Consider the following 14,714-nt stretch of genomic DNA (forward strand, 5'->3'; position numbering starts at 1 on the left):
AATAGTAATAATCATAATAAAAAACAAAATAATACACATAAGATTGTCTACAGAGTATATAATATTCCCCTCGCAAATCTATAATTTGCATACAAATTAGAATATCTAAATATCTACTACCATGTAGTCCTTCTATACACCAATTTATCCAGTACTATTATTGTTAATACATTCATATTACCGACCGTATTTTTGTATCGAGTATTGTGTATTCCGTACAACCATGTACGGAGTATAAGACGTTATTTGGTATGCACTAAAATACTGTCTCAAAACAAAGGCAAGACAAAAAAAAATTTTCTTTCTGACCTCATAGTGGAGTTGACTTTATTTAACGGATATATAGGATTATAGATACGACTATCCAAGATCATCACGGTGATCGTTCATAAAACAATAATACAGATTTACAGCAATTCCCCCTCCAGGACTCCGTACCTACGAAGTAGAACTTATTTGTATTGGCGCTAGAAGGGGCCAGACTCTAACTGATTACAAGGATATCATGTATTTGCGTACACCTTCGTCGGGAGTATTATTACTATCACAGTCCAGCATCTATCGACTACGTAGTACCTAGGCAAGAAAAGGTGGTAGATCCCGATCACCCCATTCCACGCCGAACCTATTTCCTACGGCCGACCCAACTCACACCATATTTAGGAGCAAATGTCGTTCCTTCATTTCTCAGAGGGTCCCTTGAATGCTATTAACGTTACGGAGTAGACAAATTCATTAACAGAGGGTAAATAAAGCCTGCCGTGGCCGATCTGAATTTGCTGGAATCTAGTGGGACCCGCTCCCTCTCCCATTTCTGGTTTGTGAGCCATTGCGAACAGACAATTGGAATGGAGAGTCGCCTGCCCAAGTGGTCGGCGACCAACTCTGGCCTCATGCTGACATGCGCGTTCATTATGTGGCTGTCAGAATCTTCATTCTTGTCATGTCAAGTTAGTCCATTGCAGTGGGTTACATTCTTCTGGTCCCGATCGCATTTTGTTCTCATAGGTAAACTAACTACTCCATAAATGTTTTTAGTTTTGTTGATGATGATACTCGATCTACTCCGTAAAACTCAATGTGACCAATTCCACGGTTCGAATTTTTCATTTGTCTCTTGGCCCTTTTGTGTTCTGAGCCGGGCTCGTCAGGTACCATGGGTAAAGCGGGTAATTATAGGTCAACAGTTACCAATGGATGATAATAATAGGTGAGTCTAGTGGCGAAACCACGGCTGGAACGTCCAATAGACAATCATCATCACGTGCCGAAGAATACAATGACGGCTGTAATTTGGATACCTCAGCTCTGGCCCACTTGGTCTGATGCTAATGAAGCTAGCTGGACCCATACCAAGCTCCTGTAATTGCGATCTTACAGCACAACGGGGCAACCCGACTCAGTTAATCTGCACAAATTGATGGAGACGTCTTCTAGACTTTTGTACTTGACACTGACTATACATAAGTACTGCTGTGGCAAATTCTCAGCTTAAGATTACGAGAATCACTTCGAAAATCAAAAATAAAATTAAAAAAAAAGACCTACTCATCATTCTAAATGGATGTAAACAGAACAGCCTCAATACAGAAGTCGGTAATTCTCTACGTCTGCACAAAGCCATTTTGAGGAATGTTCCAGTTGTTTACAATAATTGGGAAAATCAACGGCTGTAGCTTGGCAGATCGATCCTTTTCCTCTCTTCATAAACCAGTCTTGTTGGAAAGAATGGAAGCTGATTGCTTACTTCTTTCGTTGCGATCGGTTTAGGGTTCTCACCCATCACTCCACTATCGGCCACGGCCCATCCAAACTCCACAACTAGCCGTCGTAACAATCACTCCTTCCGGGACCAGGTAGTTTACTATATTATTGCTATCGCTGCACGGAGTAATCCGAATGTATTTCGTGGCCTACCCTCCCTCCTACCTTCCCTTCCCATCTTATCAAGTGATGTACTACGAAGTAGGTAGGTAATGGCTTTTGCGTAGTGTTTGCCCGTACATTCCAAACTGTGGCATTTCCGCTAGCTCTTTACATTAACCATACGGAGTACAAAGTCATTACAATCCCCTATCCTTGGCATGTTACACCTAAATATACAAGCCTACCCATTAAACTAGTCCACGTAGTGCTTGTAAATCTTGATTCAATCATCATCACATATGTTCGAGAAGCGAAGAAAGAACCGAAGCATAAGAGACGTATGCCATGCTCCGAAAGCATGTCAAGAGTACGTCTGAGTGCTTCAGACTATGACAGCGACAACAAAAGGGTTTCAATGTAAGGCTCGAGTGAATCCATAACTATCTATATCTCGTAGTATCACAACTCAACTGTATAGCCCGTCCTCACTCCCAGTCGTCACAACTACCTCGCTCGGACAAAACTGCTTCGAAGTCGAACAATCCCCTAACCGCAACAGCCGATCATCTTTCCCATTATCTCTAGAGGGGGATATACATTAGTTTTTAACGATGTTTTCTACTGTATTGAGGTCAAACATATTGAAGGCTTTGATCTACATACCAGCGTCAACCTCGTGCCTAGTGACACGCTTCTTGAGATAGCCAAGGCTAAAGACCCCGAACTGTAGGCCAATAGGATTGCCCGCCGTAGTCACAGTTGCAGTCTAAGTAACGATCATTATCTATTCATCATCTGTCTACACTTCCATCTTAACCGTTCAATGACTGTTTGCCGATCCATCACCAGGAATTGTTTCAACGCGGTTTCGATGTTTCATTTATCTCCCCTAGAGCATTCGCAATGACATGGTAACGGATTGAAGTCCAATATATAGCATAGGTTGAAATGACTCTTCCACACCTCTCTCTTCTTCCTACGACGATTTGACATGCTAGCTTGTGCTCTCCTAGGGTCATATATAGTTTATCACAGAGCTCGCTAGCTTTTCACAATCATAGCAGAGCCAAACCTACATCTAGGAACACCAGGCCAGGAATTTACATGGTTATCCCTCTGAGTTTAATGGTTGATAGAGAAGGGACTGAATGCCGTAGGACTCCCTTGAAGAACTTACTTCAGACTGTTATGGGATGAGGACCCAATAACACTCGTTGATATTCCACAGCTCTCTTCTGTATCTGATGAGAACCAACATCATATTCAATGAGCGCACAGCTCTTCAAATGCTGGCCTTCGTGTCATAGAGGATGCATATTATCCTAATTCTCCAATATACTATTGATCACACCTGGTCTCGTATAAACACCCTATTAGCTATACCCCCGTCTCGTTCATGCAGACTATGGAACCAAGGAAGGCTCTGGGAAGGTATGTTCCATGGATGGGGCAAATGGGGAGCGGGTGTTGGTTAGGGTTATATCACCGAGTTACCTTGCTATGGGGGGCGTATAAGGCACTCAGTTGACACAGAACAGGGCATGATGGTTGCAGGTACACCAGGCAGTGCTAGCATTACTACCATTGCATGCACTCAATTGAACAACCAATTGGCTGGGTGTTCACTCGGCTCAATTGAAGCCAGCCTTGATCGGAAATGCACTGCATGTAATACCCCTTGTCACACTAGGTAATACACCAATACATAAGACGAATCTTACCTGTATCTACCCGCCACCACGTTCTTTGAAACGCCACTGGACGGGTGGCTAAACACTACCTAACACCCCAGACGTTACTCCGTATGACTGCTCGCAATGAATGAAACAACTGCGCACCGGAAATAGCAGAAGTGGCTGACGATGAATGGATGATCATTATAATCTTATACATCATAGAGTTACATAACTATGAGACAGAACATAGAGACGCTGTACGATTGTTACCCCGATGACTACAGGATGCTGTGCAACTTGAGTACTAGGGAGTCTTTAGACAACATCCGTGCGACCTTGACAACTAGGAATATGCAGCAGCGGCTTTGGCTTCCGCTCCAATATTCATCATATCGGAAACCCTGTCTGTCAACTTGGCACCACTTAACTTAAGCTTTCTGAACAACTCATCCGTTGTTACATATCATCACGTGGGTCGCTACCAATTTCTATTTGTTATTACGGTGTTTGAGAAAGTTGGCTGGTATCGCTAGATCCTACTGAATAATACATAGTCCGAACAGGACCACTCGAGCGCATGCAAAAGCTCTGCATACAGTGCATTGGTTCTATGCGTTTCTAAGATTAGTCGGTAATTGAATGCAATGGCCAAGTTCATTTCCTTCGGCCAAGAGCCGATTTGTTTAAATTATTTTATTTCCTAGTGGCGGCCGTATCGATATGTATCTTGGATGCCTATCCATATGCAACAGATAGCAATATTACACTAGGTCTGCTGATGTGGATAATCAAGTTTATCGACGGCTTCGGTTCGCTTGAACATTAATTAACGTCGAGATGACGCAAGCACATTTTTCTGAGTGACTTTTTCTTGGTTGTGTGTGTGAACTGGATTTCCGTGTGCAGTAATTCTATTTGAATCCCCGTTTTATCAGAAAGAGTAAAACAAAAATGAACATTACTACATCGATGTCAGAGTCTCTCGATATGACACGTCTCTACTCCATCCTATCTTCTACATGTAACTGAGCCACTGCAAGGGCAAAAGCAAGGAACAATAATGATGTACTGCTCAGTAACATCAATTGGACTATTCTGCTGTGAGAACTTCAGCTTGGACATTCTGCACTTTAGAAATTCAAGATCATTCTTGGTATTCGACTTGAATGGCTATGGCTCGAGTACTCTGTACCACCTAACTATATAGTATAAAATATATATTTGTGATCTCAAAAACGTCAATTCACCGGAGAGATTGACTTGGGATACCTACAAGCATGTGTTAACATTGCCACAGGAAGAGCGACCATCGTAGATAACATCCCATTACTATATATACTAAGTTAATCTGCCAAGGTGCAATGAGACTTTCAAGTGTAGTGCACTCAAATGACTATAGCACATGAATAGGGGAGACACAATGACTGGGACCCACATTAGAAAATGTATAACATCTCAATACTTCTTTCACTGCCTTCAAGGAGATCCATTCCTTAATACCTATGAAATACATCAAATAGACACATAAAATCAAAGCCATCGAAGACTACTACTTCTGTCGATAATACGAGCCCCGTGATTGATGACATATCCCGAGCTCCCATCATATATCATATCGTGACATCCACTAACCACAGCTACAACGCAAGCTTTCCAAAAGACTACTGGGTCGTTTATATCCAAGATATAGAACCTCAATATCAACTCTGAAGCGGAAAACCTATATACAGCTATACAGGTATATACAATGGCCCTCCGGCGCTCCGCACGCTTAAGCGCTGTGGCCAACAGCGTACAACCAACCATCCAAGCGAAGAAGACTAGCAGAGCTCAGCAAACCAACGGCATCACCAAAACACGAAAGACCTCCACAAAAGGGAAGAAGACCGTGGGGTTGGCTCTAGAACGGACTCTTGAGAACCCAAACCCGAGCAAAACAGCAAAAGCCGACCCGGCCAAACAAGAAAAACCCAATAACATTTTCGATCCTTTACCCGCTGATCGTAGTATCAGCAGGCTACACTCCACACCCCCTCCCCTTGACCGTCCCGTTGAACCTCATAGAACAAATGCGACCCTCCTAACACCTCACGGTTCTTCACTGGTTGCCTACCCGCCCGGTACTGAGGATGCCTCGCCTAGCAAAACCGGCCGACCACGTCCGACAGCCACGACCGGTACACTTCTCGAGAAAGCCATCGCGCATTTAATCGCTACAGACTCCCGTTTGGAACCGGTTATAAGGCAACATCCGTGTCCGCTCTTTTCGCCAGAGGGTTTAGCAGAGGAGGTCGATCCTTTCCGAAGTCTGGTGGTTAGCATCATCGGACAGCAGGTATCAGGCGCTGCGGCGAAATCAATTAAAAATAAGTTCGTGGCATTGTTCAACAGCAAGGGTAGCGGAGATGATACACTAGAGGCGAACCGATTCCCGAAACCCGAAGAGATAATTAAGTGTGATATCGCGACACTGCGGACCGCTGGTCTCTCTCAACGGAAAGCTGAATATATCCAGGGATTATCGCAGAAATTCGCAAGTGGCGAATTGAGTGCCCGAATGCTGTTGAATGCGAGCGATGAAGAGCTTCTTGAGAAGTTGACAGCTGTTCGGGGCTTGGGCAAGTGGTCCGTCGAGATGTTTGCTTGCTTTGCGTTGAAGCGCATAGACGTCTTCTCGACCGGTGATCTGGGTGTGCAGTAAGTCATTGCGCGTTATGTCTATGCGGCTATGGCTGGACAGTCTTCAGATGGTGACTAATACGGGGTAGAAGAGGATGCGCAGCTTTCATAGGGAAAGATGTGAGTAAATTAAAGGCAAAGGGGGGCGGTAAGTTCAAGTACATGGCAGAGAAAGATATGTTAGACCTGGCTGCGAAATTCGCTCCATATAGGTATGTTATATGAGCCCCGAAAGCGAAACGCATGGAACGCAGTTCTCATATGGTCTCAATAGAAGTTTATTTATGTGGTACATGTGGAGGGTAGAGAACGTGGATATCGCGGTCTTGACTACTTAGAGGAGGAAGGGTGTTGTTTGTAGTATATGATATTGTTGGTATATATTGGGCGGCCTGGTAGCGTGTGTCACGAAATTGAAACCCGCAGGTATCCTGCTGAACGGAGTGCTTTCCCAGGCTGCAGTTGGTATGAGGCAAACCTTCATCAGAAGAGTACTTGATCGTACTCGTCAAACCAAATGCTTATCAGGTTAGACCAGACTTATGTATTCCATGGCCTCGGATACTACGACTAATGGAGCCCCGGCCACATACTACCAGGTGGAAGCATTCAATCAACAAAATGGCGACAAATGAATTTGTACAGTATCAGTACACATGATTGAACGACGTATCAAAACCAATTAAATTCAGCCAGTGCTCATCGCAACTAAGCGCTGCAACCGAACCGAAACATAAGCCTGTCTTCATCTATATCCCGCTTTTCTATCACCGTGGCGCGGTTTTGAATCTTCTTATTCAGCAGAACTGAGAACAAGGTATTTACCGGCGCTTGACAACGAGGGAGTCGAGGTCCGCACGCTCCTTCTGCTCCTTCTCGATCTCGCGGATGATGGGGCTCAGGTATTCGACATCCTAGCAATAGCAATCAGCAATTTGTTGCTTCAATACCCCATAGAAGGTCTCGGAATTCCTTAATTTTGGGGTCCGGGGTGGCCTATATATGATGTAGGTTGGTTGACAAATCCGCTTCACGGGATTGGTCGAGAGGGTTTGCGGAGGATGGGAGGGCGAATTGCTAAGTAAAAGGCTTGGAATTCAACTCACATCTGCAGCCTTGGTCTGCTCATTAGCGGGAAGGAGGGTGTGAGAAACGGAGCACTGTTTGACGTATTGCATTAGACCGCTGGTTTGGAGGATATCGTATTTAGTAGAGACAAACCTGGAAAGCCCTGCGGATACGGAAGACACGGTCATAAGCCTCCTTAGGGGGAAGGCGCTTGATGGCAGTCTGAACAACCTCGCTCTCCTCGGGGATCAGGTCATCAGCCCTGTTTCTATTAGCCAACTGCGTCTGATGGCGAGCTATGAAAATTGTTCCCTGGACAAGCTAGACCGAGATAGGATGGAGAGAGGCTATAGGAAACATTGAGGCATTTAATTGAGAGCCATCGCTTCGACCTATCGGTATTTCCCGGCGCTTGTTTTGGGATATTGAGGGTAGGGAGGCCTACTTCAAACCGAGTCTTCTGTAGCCGGCAGCGTCGGTGTACCAATTGGCAATTGGCATCATCCAGCGCTTGAGCCAAGGGCGCTTGACGATGTAGCTGGTGAGAGAAGGAGCGGACATGGTGAATGATCCCGAATGGATGTAGTCTGGGGTCAATTGAGGTGGTGCGGAGAGGAGGGGGGTCGTGAGATATCAGACAAGCTGAACGAGAGTTGGCCCGACGTTGGAGATTGTGCAAAACGGAGGTTCGGCGGGTGACTTTCCCAAAAACATCCGATATTCGATGCCTGAGGCATTTAACCCAGCATCGACGCTTCCGATCATTCCACACGTGACTAATTCTCGGCTTGCCTCAGACTGCATAGCGCTTGGGACCGGGGTTGAACTTAATAGTACTCCACCTGACCGACAGAGGACGGTCCTTCGATTCACCTCGCTCACCATTCTCCGTACTGCTCCGCCCTCGCCGCGGTTCCGAAAATCTCGATTGACTCATTTCCCCCTCAAGATTTGTGACCCTACTGATCATCCCTATTCTCTGATAATTGGTTATGGGGTTCATCATCCGGTAAATTCATTCTCTGGTCCTGTAGGGGAGCTGAGTAGCTTCAAAGACCCCACCTGTCTGTGCTTCGGATAGGGCACGCTCAAACATAAGGTGGATTTCTCAGCATCGAGTCGTTTAACAAGACCCCCTCAATTCATTGGACCAGGCACTGTCATACCAACGCTCGCTGCAAAAGACGGAAAACGTTCACACTCCGCAGGAGAACCAACCATTCTGGGTTCCGGAGCGAGCACCGCTATGCTCGGGTCCGGGAGCCCTCGTGACAATTAAGACGGATAGATAGACTGCTTGGGCGCTGGCTAGAAGGATGTTTTCAGAAGAACACGGCACTTCGGCGACTGCCAACGGCTCCCAAGAGCAGCAGATTACACATTCAGATGGCCCTGCCACCACCAGCTTCGATGCGTCTTCCGCTACAGGCCCGCCGAGTTCTGCGCTTATCACTCGCCTCGAACTACTCTCTACACGCGTTCCAGATTTCTACATTGCCCCATTTTGTGGTGCCAGTGCGGGTGTAGCGTCGGGTATTGTAACATGTCCTCTCGATGTGATCAAGACCAAGTTGCAAGCCCAAGGAGGGTTTGTCCGTAGAGGTGGACAGGTGGTTGAAGCGAAAGCTTTATACCGAGGTATGCTCGGTACTGGAAGGATGATATGGCGTGAAGATGGTATTCGAGGACTATACCAAGGTTTAGGCCCCATGATTTTGGGATATTTGCCTACATGGGCTGTTTATTTGGCAGTTTATGATAGGTCTCGGGAATATTATCATGAAGTAACTGGTTTGTTTCCTTTTTCATTTAACTCGGGAATTTCGGTTTACTGAATCTCTGAGCAGATAGTTGGTGGCTCGCAAGAGGTTATGCTTCTCTAACGGCTGGCGCTTGCTCTACAATTGTGACTAATCCGATTTGGGTCATCAAAACGCGACTCATGTCACAGAGCCTTAGATCAGACAGTGAGGGCTTCCGTGCTCCATGGCGATACTCCGGCACGTGGGATGCGGCTCGCAAGATGTATAAGACCGAAGGAATTCGGTCATTTTACGCGGGGCTCACACCGGCATTGTTAGGATTGACACACGTTGCCATACAGTTCCCGCTTTATGAATACTTGAAAATGGCATTTACTGGGTACGGAATCGGGGAACACCCTGACAACGGTACTTCTCACTGGATTGGGATATCGTTGGCGACATTCCTCAGTAAGATTTGTGCGAGCACTGTGACCTATCCGCATGAGGTATTGCGCACGAGACTTCAAACCCAGCAGAGAACGTCTCCTGTGTCTTCACCGGAAGAGATAGCCTTCCGCGGGGGAGTAGATCACCCAGAGAGCCGTGGTAGGCCTCCAACAGCGGCCTCATCGGATGGCATGCCTAACCGGCCTCGGTATACAGGGATCGTTCGTACGTGTCAGACTATCTTGAAAGAAGAGGGTTGGCGAGCATTCTACTCGGGAATAGGCACGAACCTATTCCGTGCTGTTCCGGCTGCAATGACCACCATGCTTACATACGAATATCTACGGAAGACCATTAGCCACCTTCAACATGAAGGGGCATTGAAGCAGCAGATGGCAGAAGCAGCCGAAGACTCTGCCGGTATATGATGATGACTGAGTGTTCAGTCATTAGTTAATTTGGGGCATTGCAGGCTATTGTGAACCTCAATGTTATTGCCAAGGGAGCTAATTGTATGCGCACTGGCGTCATGGCTGTGCTGCAAGTAGCGGATACAGGAAGGGACTGTCTTGGGCTTCTTCCTTTTCTTACAAGTTTTACCCCATACATGAAAGTAAAAGGTTTCTTTCCTTTGAATATGTCCCTCGGCATCGGGGGTAGTCGGTTTCAAGGGTGTTAGGGTAGATCGAGGTTTTGGCATGTGAAGAATCGATTTCCTGAGCTCTACAGTCTTATGAGCGGTTTGTGTTTGATAAAAGACCTCTTCTTCTTTTCTTCTCCATTTTCTTTTATTCACGAGCGTTCGGTTACTTTTCGCATAATACTTGCATGACTGCTCTTGTACATACGTTACTATACCTACGTGTTTCATCGCCAGAATACACATATACCGAGTGAAGCGAGGTACTTGAGAAAAAAATGACTACGGAAGACATCCATGGTTGAAGCCAACCATGTGATCTACCTGGTAGCTTAAGTATAGATCAACCTTTGCATATATGCATCAGAGTACCATGCACAAACATCGATTACGTTCGGAAAGCACGATTGTATTCGGCTTCGTGGAACAAAAAACAAGCAGTATAGCGTATATTATACCTCAGGAAAGCTAGGGACGGCAGCTTTACCTGATACATTGCAATCCTACGATTTTCTTATAGAATACATCAGCAACGCATGATTCTTGGATTCTGTGATTCTAGTACATCTATATAATCTCGCGGACGTAGAGAAATTTTTGTTTCAGACTTTGAGCTAGGGTTATAGAATATAAAAAACAGTCACATACCAAGCAATTAACCAAGTAACGTGCTGGTTCTTGCCTAGCATCATTGGTCTAGTGGTAGAATTCATCGTTGCCATCGATGAGGCCCGTGTTCGATTCACGGATGATGCAGTCTCTTTTTTGGCTCTTCTTATTTTATATCATCGATATGAATGATGTTACATGATCTAGTTAGTCTATTGCACTGGGATAGGCACAGTCTGACCCTTTGCAGATGCCTTCCCTAGGTATTTCAAGCGCCCCTTTCGCACATTGAACTAGCTTATCAGACGTCCTTTTTTTCAGGTGTTTGATTTTGAATCTCTATTCAATCGACTTTAGATAGGTCAGTGTGTCGGTAAACTATATGGAGCGGGAGACTCTACTACCTGTTTTCAAGAGATACTTTGGGTGGCTCATGGATAAATGGAGAAACATGCGTACCTGGATATATAATTGTTTTGCTCATGAACCAATTTTGTCCCCTACATAGTACCACCAAATTCCGAACGAGTCGCATCTTGCTGTAGCCCTCAACTATACTATTACTGGTCAAACAGGTCTAAGACACCTTAGGGTACCTATGGAAACGGAGGTACGTATGAGACTGGATATAATTTCCCAATTAGGAACTTCTATAGAGCGACCTATGACCAAGAGAAATGCTTAGTCATGACAGTACTGCCACCTGAATAGGACTAGTCGCAATTAAACGATCTACCTACTTTTCTTTTACGTCTCCCACAGTCGCCGACTTTTTCTTCAGTTAACCACGTATGAACATCGAAATCCTTAATAGGTAATGTTTAACCCTATTCGTATTGTTTTTCTCGCCCTCCATAATGTTTGGGAGGGATTCAAAGCAGCTGTTTTTATCCGTTGAAATGATGAATTCTTTCAAAATGGTAGATCCAGTTAACACTCTGGAAAGGACTATTTCACACACTGAAAATTCTGATCATGGACATCACTGCGAATTCCGACTTAGCACTTGGCTGTACATCTGCTAATCTTTCACTAGTGTACCCTATAGTCTCACCTCTTAACATTAGAATAGCTTAGTTAGCAAATGCTAAAACCAATGAGAGAAACATGGATGCAGATGCAATATACGTACCCCTTCAGCCGTAGTATTACACCCTGACCCCAACTCTATTGATCGTACGGTACAACGTTCGTTACTTAGACACTTTCCGTTCAGCTTCGCGACTTTGGTCCAATGCCTGCTGAACCCATGACACTTGCTCCTTCTTCTCTTCTGCGGGCTTTTGGCGCGTAGTGGTGCCTGGAGCCTGCGCTTCACGGCGCGCGGTACGGATGGAACTGACGCAGTAGGAGGTGAGGATGAGAGCCATGGAAAAGGCAGCTATTGGGGCATTGACAGACTGATGAGGTTAATTGTTATGATAATACCTACGGTGGTAATGATACTACTGCCGATAAGGAGGCTAGGTGTTTATGCTTCCTTTACATTACCATTGAAGAATAAGATCAAACTTACCCCCGACGATCGACCAAATATTTTCCCTGCCATTTCGTCGCTTCTTATATTCTAAATGTACATAACGTAAATTATCGCTTGGAGGTTCAAAAACAAAGCGGAGTTTGATATCAGCTGATATGGTCGGGGGATAGTTGTTCCATAACCGAATGAGGAAGGTTTTATCAGATGGAGGGCGGCAAAATCCCCAAAGATAAGAAGATTAATTACACCAACGCGCCCGGTAAAGGGCGTGTTCTGTTCGCTTGGTAATTCCGACTGTACGAGACCCTCGTTGGCTGCTGAGAGACTAATACCGTTACTAAACCGGGATTCTATACTAGAAACGAACTAGAACGAACGCATCCCGCCGGTGCTCCTCCCGGTGGAACTCTGTGCGGTTTCCCGTGGGAAATGACTTGAACGATCAACCACTTGCATCGATGCTATCATCATGAGGCAAGGTCATTTGCTGGACCTCTCAATCAGATAACCAATCCTTCAACCATTCGGTTATGGCGACTCGGGGGTAACGTCATGTCCGAGGCCGGACCTATGAAGGCGACGGAGTTGCTGAAAGGGGACTAGCGCCGGTGAATTAGGCCGGGTTTGTCATCGCTCATTTTATCATATTAATCAATCAGTTAAGTTCCATCAATCTTTCTTCAATCATCCATCACTACCTCGGCCATCGAACCTTCATCACCCACAACCACTGGCCTTTCCACATAACTATCTGATTCGCTTTTTACCACTCCGAGCAATTGGTTTTACATATTCAGAAATGTTCAGACGCCTAGTAACTGTCGCTCCCCGGGTTGGCACCGTCGTGTCGCCTCGCATTACCCCGGCCCTTTCCGGCATTCAGAGCCAGCCTATTCTCCGGGCCCCTGCGACGAAGAGAGGATACCACGAGAAAGATGAGTATTTTGCTTCGTAAGAAAAGGATGACAACGAAACTGACTGCATGCACTGTTAGATCACTATAACAACCCGCGTAATGGTACGTCTACTTCCACTTATCAGAAGTTATCCGGCTTTTGATGGATCGGGATGCACATGCACTCAACATATCTTCTTCTCCGACGCACCCGACTGTTGCCCACTTGTTTTTTTCTATGCTTCTTTTTTTTTTATCAGAGTAGTGCCGACATGAGTGAGGCTAACGGCCCTAAAGTTGGCAGTTTCAACAAGAACGATGCCGACGTTGCCACTGGTCTTGTTGGCGCCCCCGCTTGTGGTGATGTCATGAAGCTCCAGATTCGTGTTGACAAGGATACGAATGTGATTAGCGATGTCAGGTTCAAGACTTTTGGCTGTGGCAGCGCTATCGCTAGTTCGAGTTACCTGACAGAGTTGGTGCGCGGTATGACTCTCGAGGAGGCCGGAAAGATTAAGAATACTGAAATTGCTCGTGAACTTTGTAAGTTTTTCCGAGGGGAAGCATATATTATTATTCATCTTACATTTGCTAACATCACGCTCCAGGCTGTAAGTTATCAATCGTTCTTCTCCCTCGCCTTAAATTATCCTGCCTTGGAATGCGTTTCCCCAAATATATGCTTGTTTATTGTGCCAAACGCCGAACCTTGCAAGCTAGCCAATGCATTTTATATGGGGTGATTTGGTGGAATATCGTACATTGTGTACGCGGATCTTGGGTAGATGGTCGACTGCTAAGATTCCGCTACCAATGTGCGAAACTACCGGTCTTGAAGGACACGGAGCCTTGGGGTATTATTGATTCTTGAAGAAAGCTGGACCGGCTTTTCTTGGAAAGATGTCCCACAATGTGTTCCTCAACCGGGTCGCATTTTCCACCCTGCACCATTGTCACATTGACTGGCTAATCGCTCATTTTACCCCAACAACACTCAAACAATCGCACGTTAACTACTGAAAGAACCTCTACTTACCAAACATAGTGCCCCCCGTGAAGTTGCACTGCTCGATGCTTGCTGAGGATGCCATCAAGTCGGCGATCTCCAACTACTATACCAAGAACCCTAAGGCTCGTACAACCGACCTTGGAGGTACCGGTGCCTCTATCCCTAACGTCAAGGTCGAGATTGAGAAGTCCGAGGGTGCCGCTGCTACTGCTTAACGAATTAACAAGCACAACAACCAAATCACAAAAAAAGAAAAATCGAAACCAACAAAAAATTCGAGTTGATACCAGATGAGATTCCCTGAACAGTTTTACGGTTTATTAGCGGGAGGTTGAAAATACCTTTTAGAATGGAATAGCGTGCTTGGACAGTTCGTTTCATTCCGGCAACAGACTGCATTGGGTACAGTCTTACTGCAAGGTTGCTATTTTCTTCTTCACAAATGATTTCCTTTTTCTTTTTTTTTCCCTTTTCCGTGATAACGCAGGAAGGCATTGTGATATAGTCCACTTGATGTGTCAAATAGTCTAATGAAAAGCACTTGCGTGCAGTGAGTTCGGATCGCTCCTCTTACTTGTTGATACATGTTTCCCTGGATAA

The 14,714-nt window shown here is 45.5% G+C and overlaps 6 protein-coding genes and 1 non-coding gene across 7 annotated transcripts; 5 read left to right on the top strand and 2 right to left on the bottom strand.

The window, feature by feature from the left end:
- Positions 1-2,677: 2,677 nt before the first annotated feature.
- Positions 2,678-3,351, top strand: BDV38DRAFT_248662 (uncharacterized protein). Its single transcript, XM_032054744.1, has one exon. The coding sequence runs from the start codon at positions 3,177-3,179 to the stop codon at positions 3,339-3,341; it is 165 nt and encodes a 54-aa protein (XP_031912964.1). The 5' UTR covers positions 2,678-3,176; the 3' UTR covers positions 3,342-3,351.
- Positions 3,352-5,289: 1,938 nt separating this feature from the next.
- On the top strand, positions 5,290-6,559 carry alkA (DNA-3-methyladenine glycosylase II; the record flags this gene model as incomplete). Its single annotated transcript, XM_032057371.1, has 3 exons — positions 5,290-6,239; positions 6,311-6,433; positions 6,499-6,559. 3 exons carry the CDS (start codon positions 5,290-5,292, stop codon positions 6,557-6,559), a joined length of 1,134 nt encoding a protein of 377 aa, XP_031912965.1.
- Positions 6,560-7,042: 483 nt separating this feature from the next.
- Positions 7,043-7,850, bottom strand: BDV38DRAFT_283575 (ubiquinol--cytochrome-c reductase subunit 7; the record flags this gene model as incomplete). The annotated part of the gene is made up of 4 exons (XM_032060067.1): positions 7,043-7,135; positions 7,328-7,381; positions 7,443-7,551; positions 7,735-7,850. 4 exons carry the CDS (start codon positions 7,848-7,850, stop codon positions 7,043-7,045), a joined length of 372 nt encoding a protein of 123 aa, XP_031912966.1.
- Positions 7,851-8,488: 638 nt separating this feature from the next.
- BDV38DRAFT_105132 (putative mitochondrial carrier protein) lies at positions 8,489-9,916 on the top strand. The gene is made up of 2 exons (XM_032050890.1): positions 8,489-9,080; positions 9,137-9,916. The coding sequence occupies exons 1-2, from the start codon at positions 8,606-8,608 to the stop codon at positions 9,907-9,909; spliced, it is 1,248 nt and encodes a 415-aa protein (XP_031912967.1). The 5' UTR covers positions 8,489-8,605; the 3' UTR covers positions 9,910-9,916.
- Positions 9,917-10,806: 890 nt separating this feature from the next.
- Positions 10,807-10,877, top strand: BDV38DRAFT_t138. The gene has a single exon. It is a non-coding gene; the product is annotated as a tRNA-Gly (tRNA).
- Positions 10,878-11,923: 1,046 nt separating this feature from the next.
- On the bottom strand, positions 11,924-12,279 carry BDV38DRAFT_283577 (uncharacterized protein; the record flags this gene model as incomplete). The annotated part of the gene is made up of 2 exons (XM_032060068.1): positions 11,924-12,130; positions 12,247-12,279. The coding sequence occupies 2 exons, from the start codon at positions 12,277-12,279 to the stop codon at positions 11,924-11,926; spliced, it is 240 nt and encodes a 79-aa protein (XP_031912968.1).
- Positions 12,280-12,463: 184 nt separating this feature from the next.
- On the top strand, positions 12,464-14,669 carry BDV38DRAFT_248689 (putative iron-sulfur cofactor synthesis protein (Isu1)). Its single transcript, XM_032054745.1, has 6 exons — positions 12,464-12,506; positions 12,570-13,145; positions 13,199-13,228; positions 13,403-13,648; positions 13,686-13,688; positions 14,151-14,669. Exons 2-6 carry the CDS (start codon positions 13,010-13,012, stop codon positions 14,327-14,329), a joined length of 594 nt encoding a protein of 197 aa, XP_031912969.1. The 5' UTR covers positions 12,464-12,506; positions 12,570-13,009; the 3' UTR covers positions 14,330-14,669.
- Positions 14,670-14,714: the final 45 nt, after the last annotated feature.

The sequence above is a fragment of the Aspergillus pseudotamarii genome (genome assembly GCF_009193445.1).
Source record: "Aspergillus pseudotamarii strain CBS 117625 unplaced genomic scaffold BDV38scaffold_31, whole genome shotgun sequence".
Classification (NCBI taxonomy): Eukaryota; Fungi; Ascomycota; class Eurotiomycetes; order Eurotiales; family Aspergillaceae; genus Aspergillus; species Aspergillus pseudotamarii.

Coding starts and splice junctions, on each gene's coding strand:
- BDV38DRAFT_248662 (XM_032054744.1), top strand. CDS start 3,177: ATGCATATTATCCTAATTCTCCAATATACTATTGATCACACCTGGTCT.
- BDV38DRAFT_105132 (XM_032050890.1), top strand. CDS start 8,606: ATGTTTTCAGAAGAACACGGCACTTCGGCGACTGCCAACGGCTCCCAA. Junction 9,081..9,136: donor ATATTATCATGAAGTAACTG/GTTTGTTTCCTT, acceptor ATCTCTGAGCAG/ATAGTTGGTGGCTCGCAAGA.
- BDV38DRAFT_248689 (XM_032054745.1), top strand. CDS start 13,010: ATGTTCAGACGCCTAGTAACTGTCGCTCCCCGGGTTGGCACCGTCGTG. Junction 13,146..13,198: donor GAGAGGATACCACGAGAAAG/ATGAGTATTTTG, acceptor GACTGCATGCAC/TGTTAGATCACTATAACAAC. Junction 13,229..13,402: donor CTATAACAACCCGCGTAATG/GTACGTCTACTT, acceptor ACGGCCCTAAAG/TTGGCAGTTTCAACAAGAAC.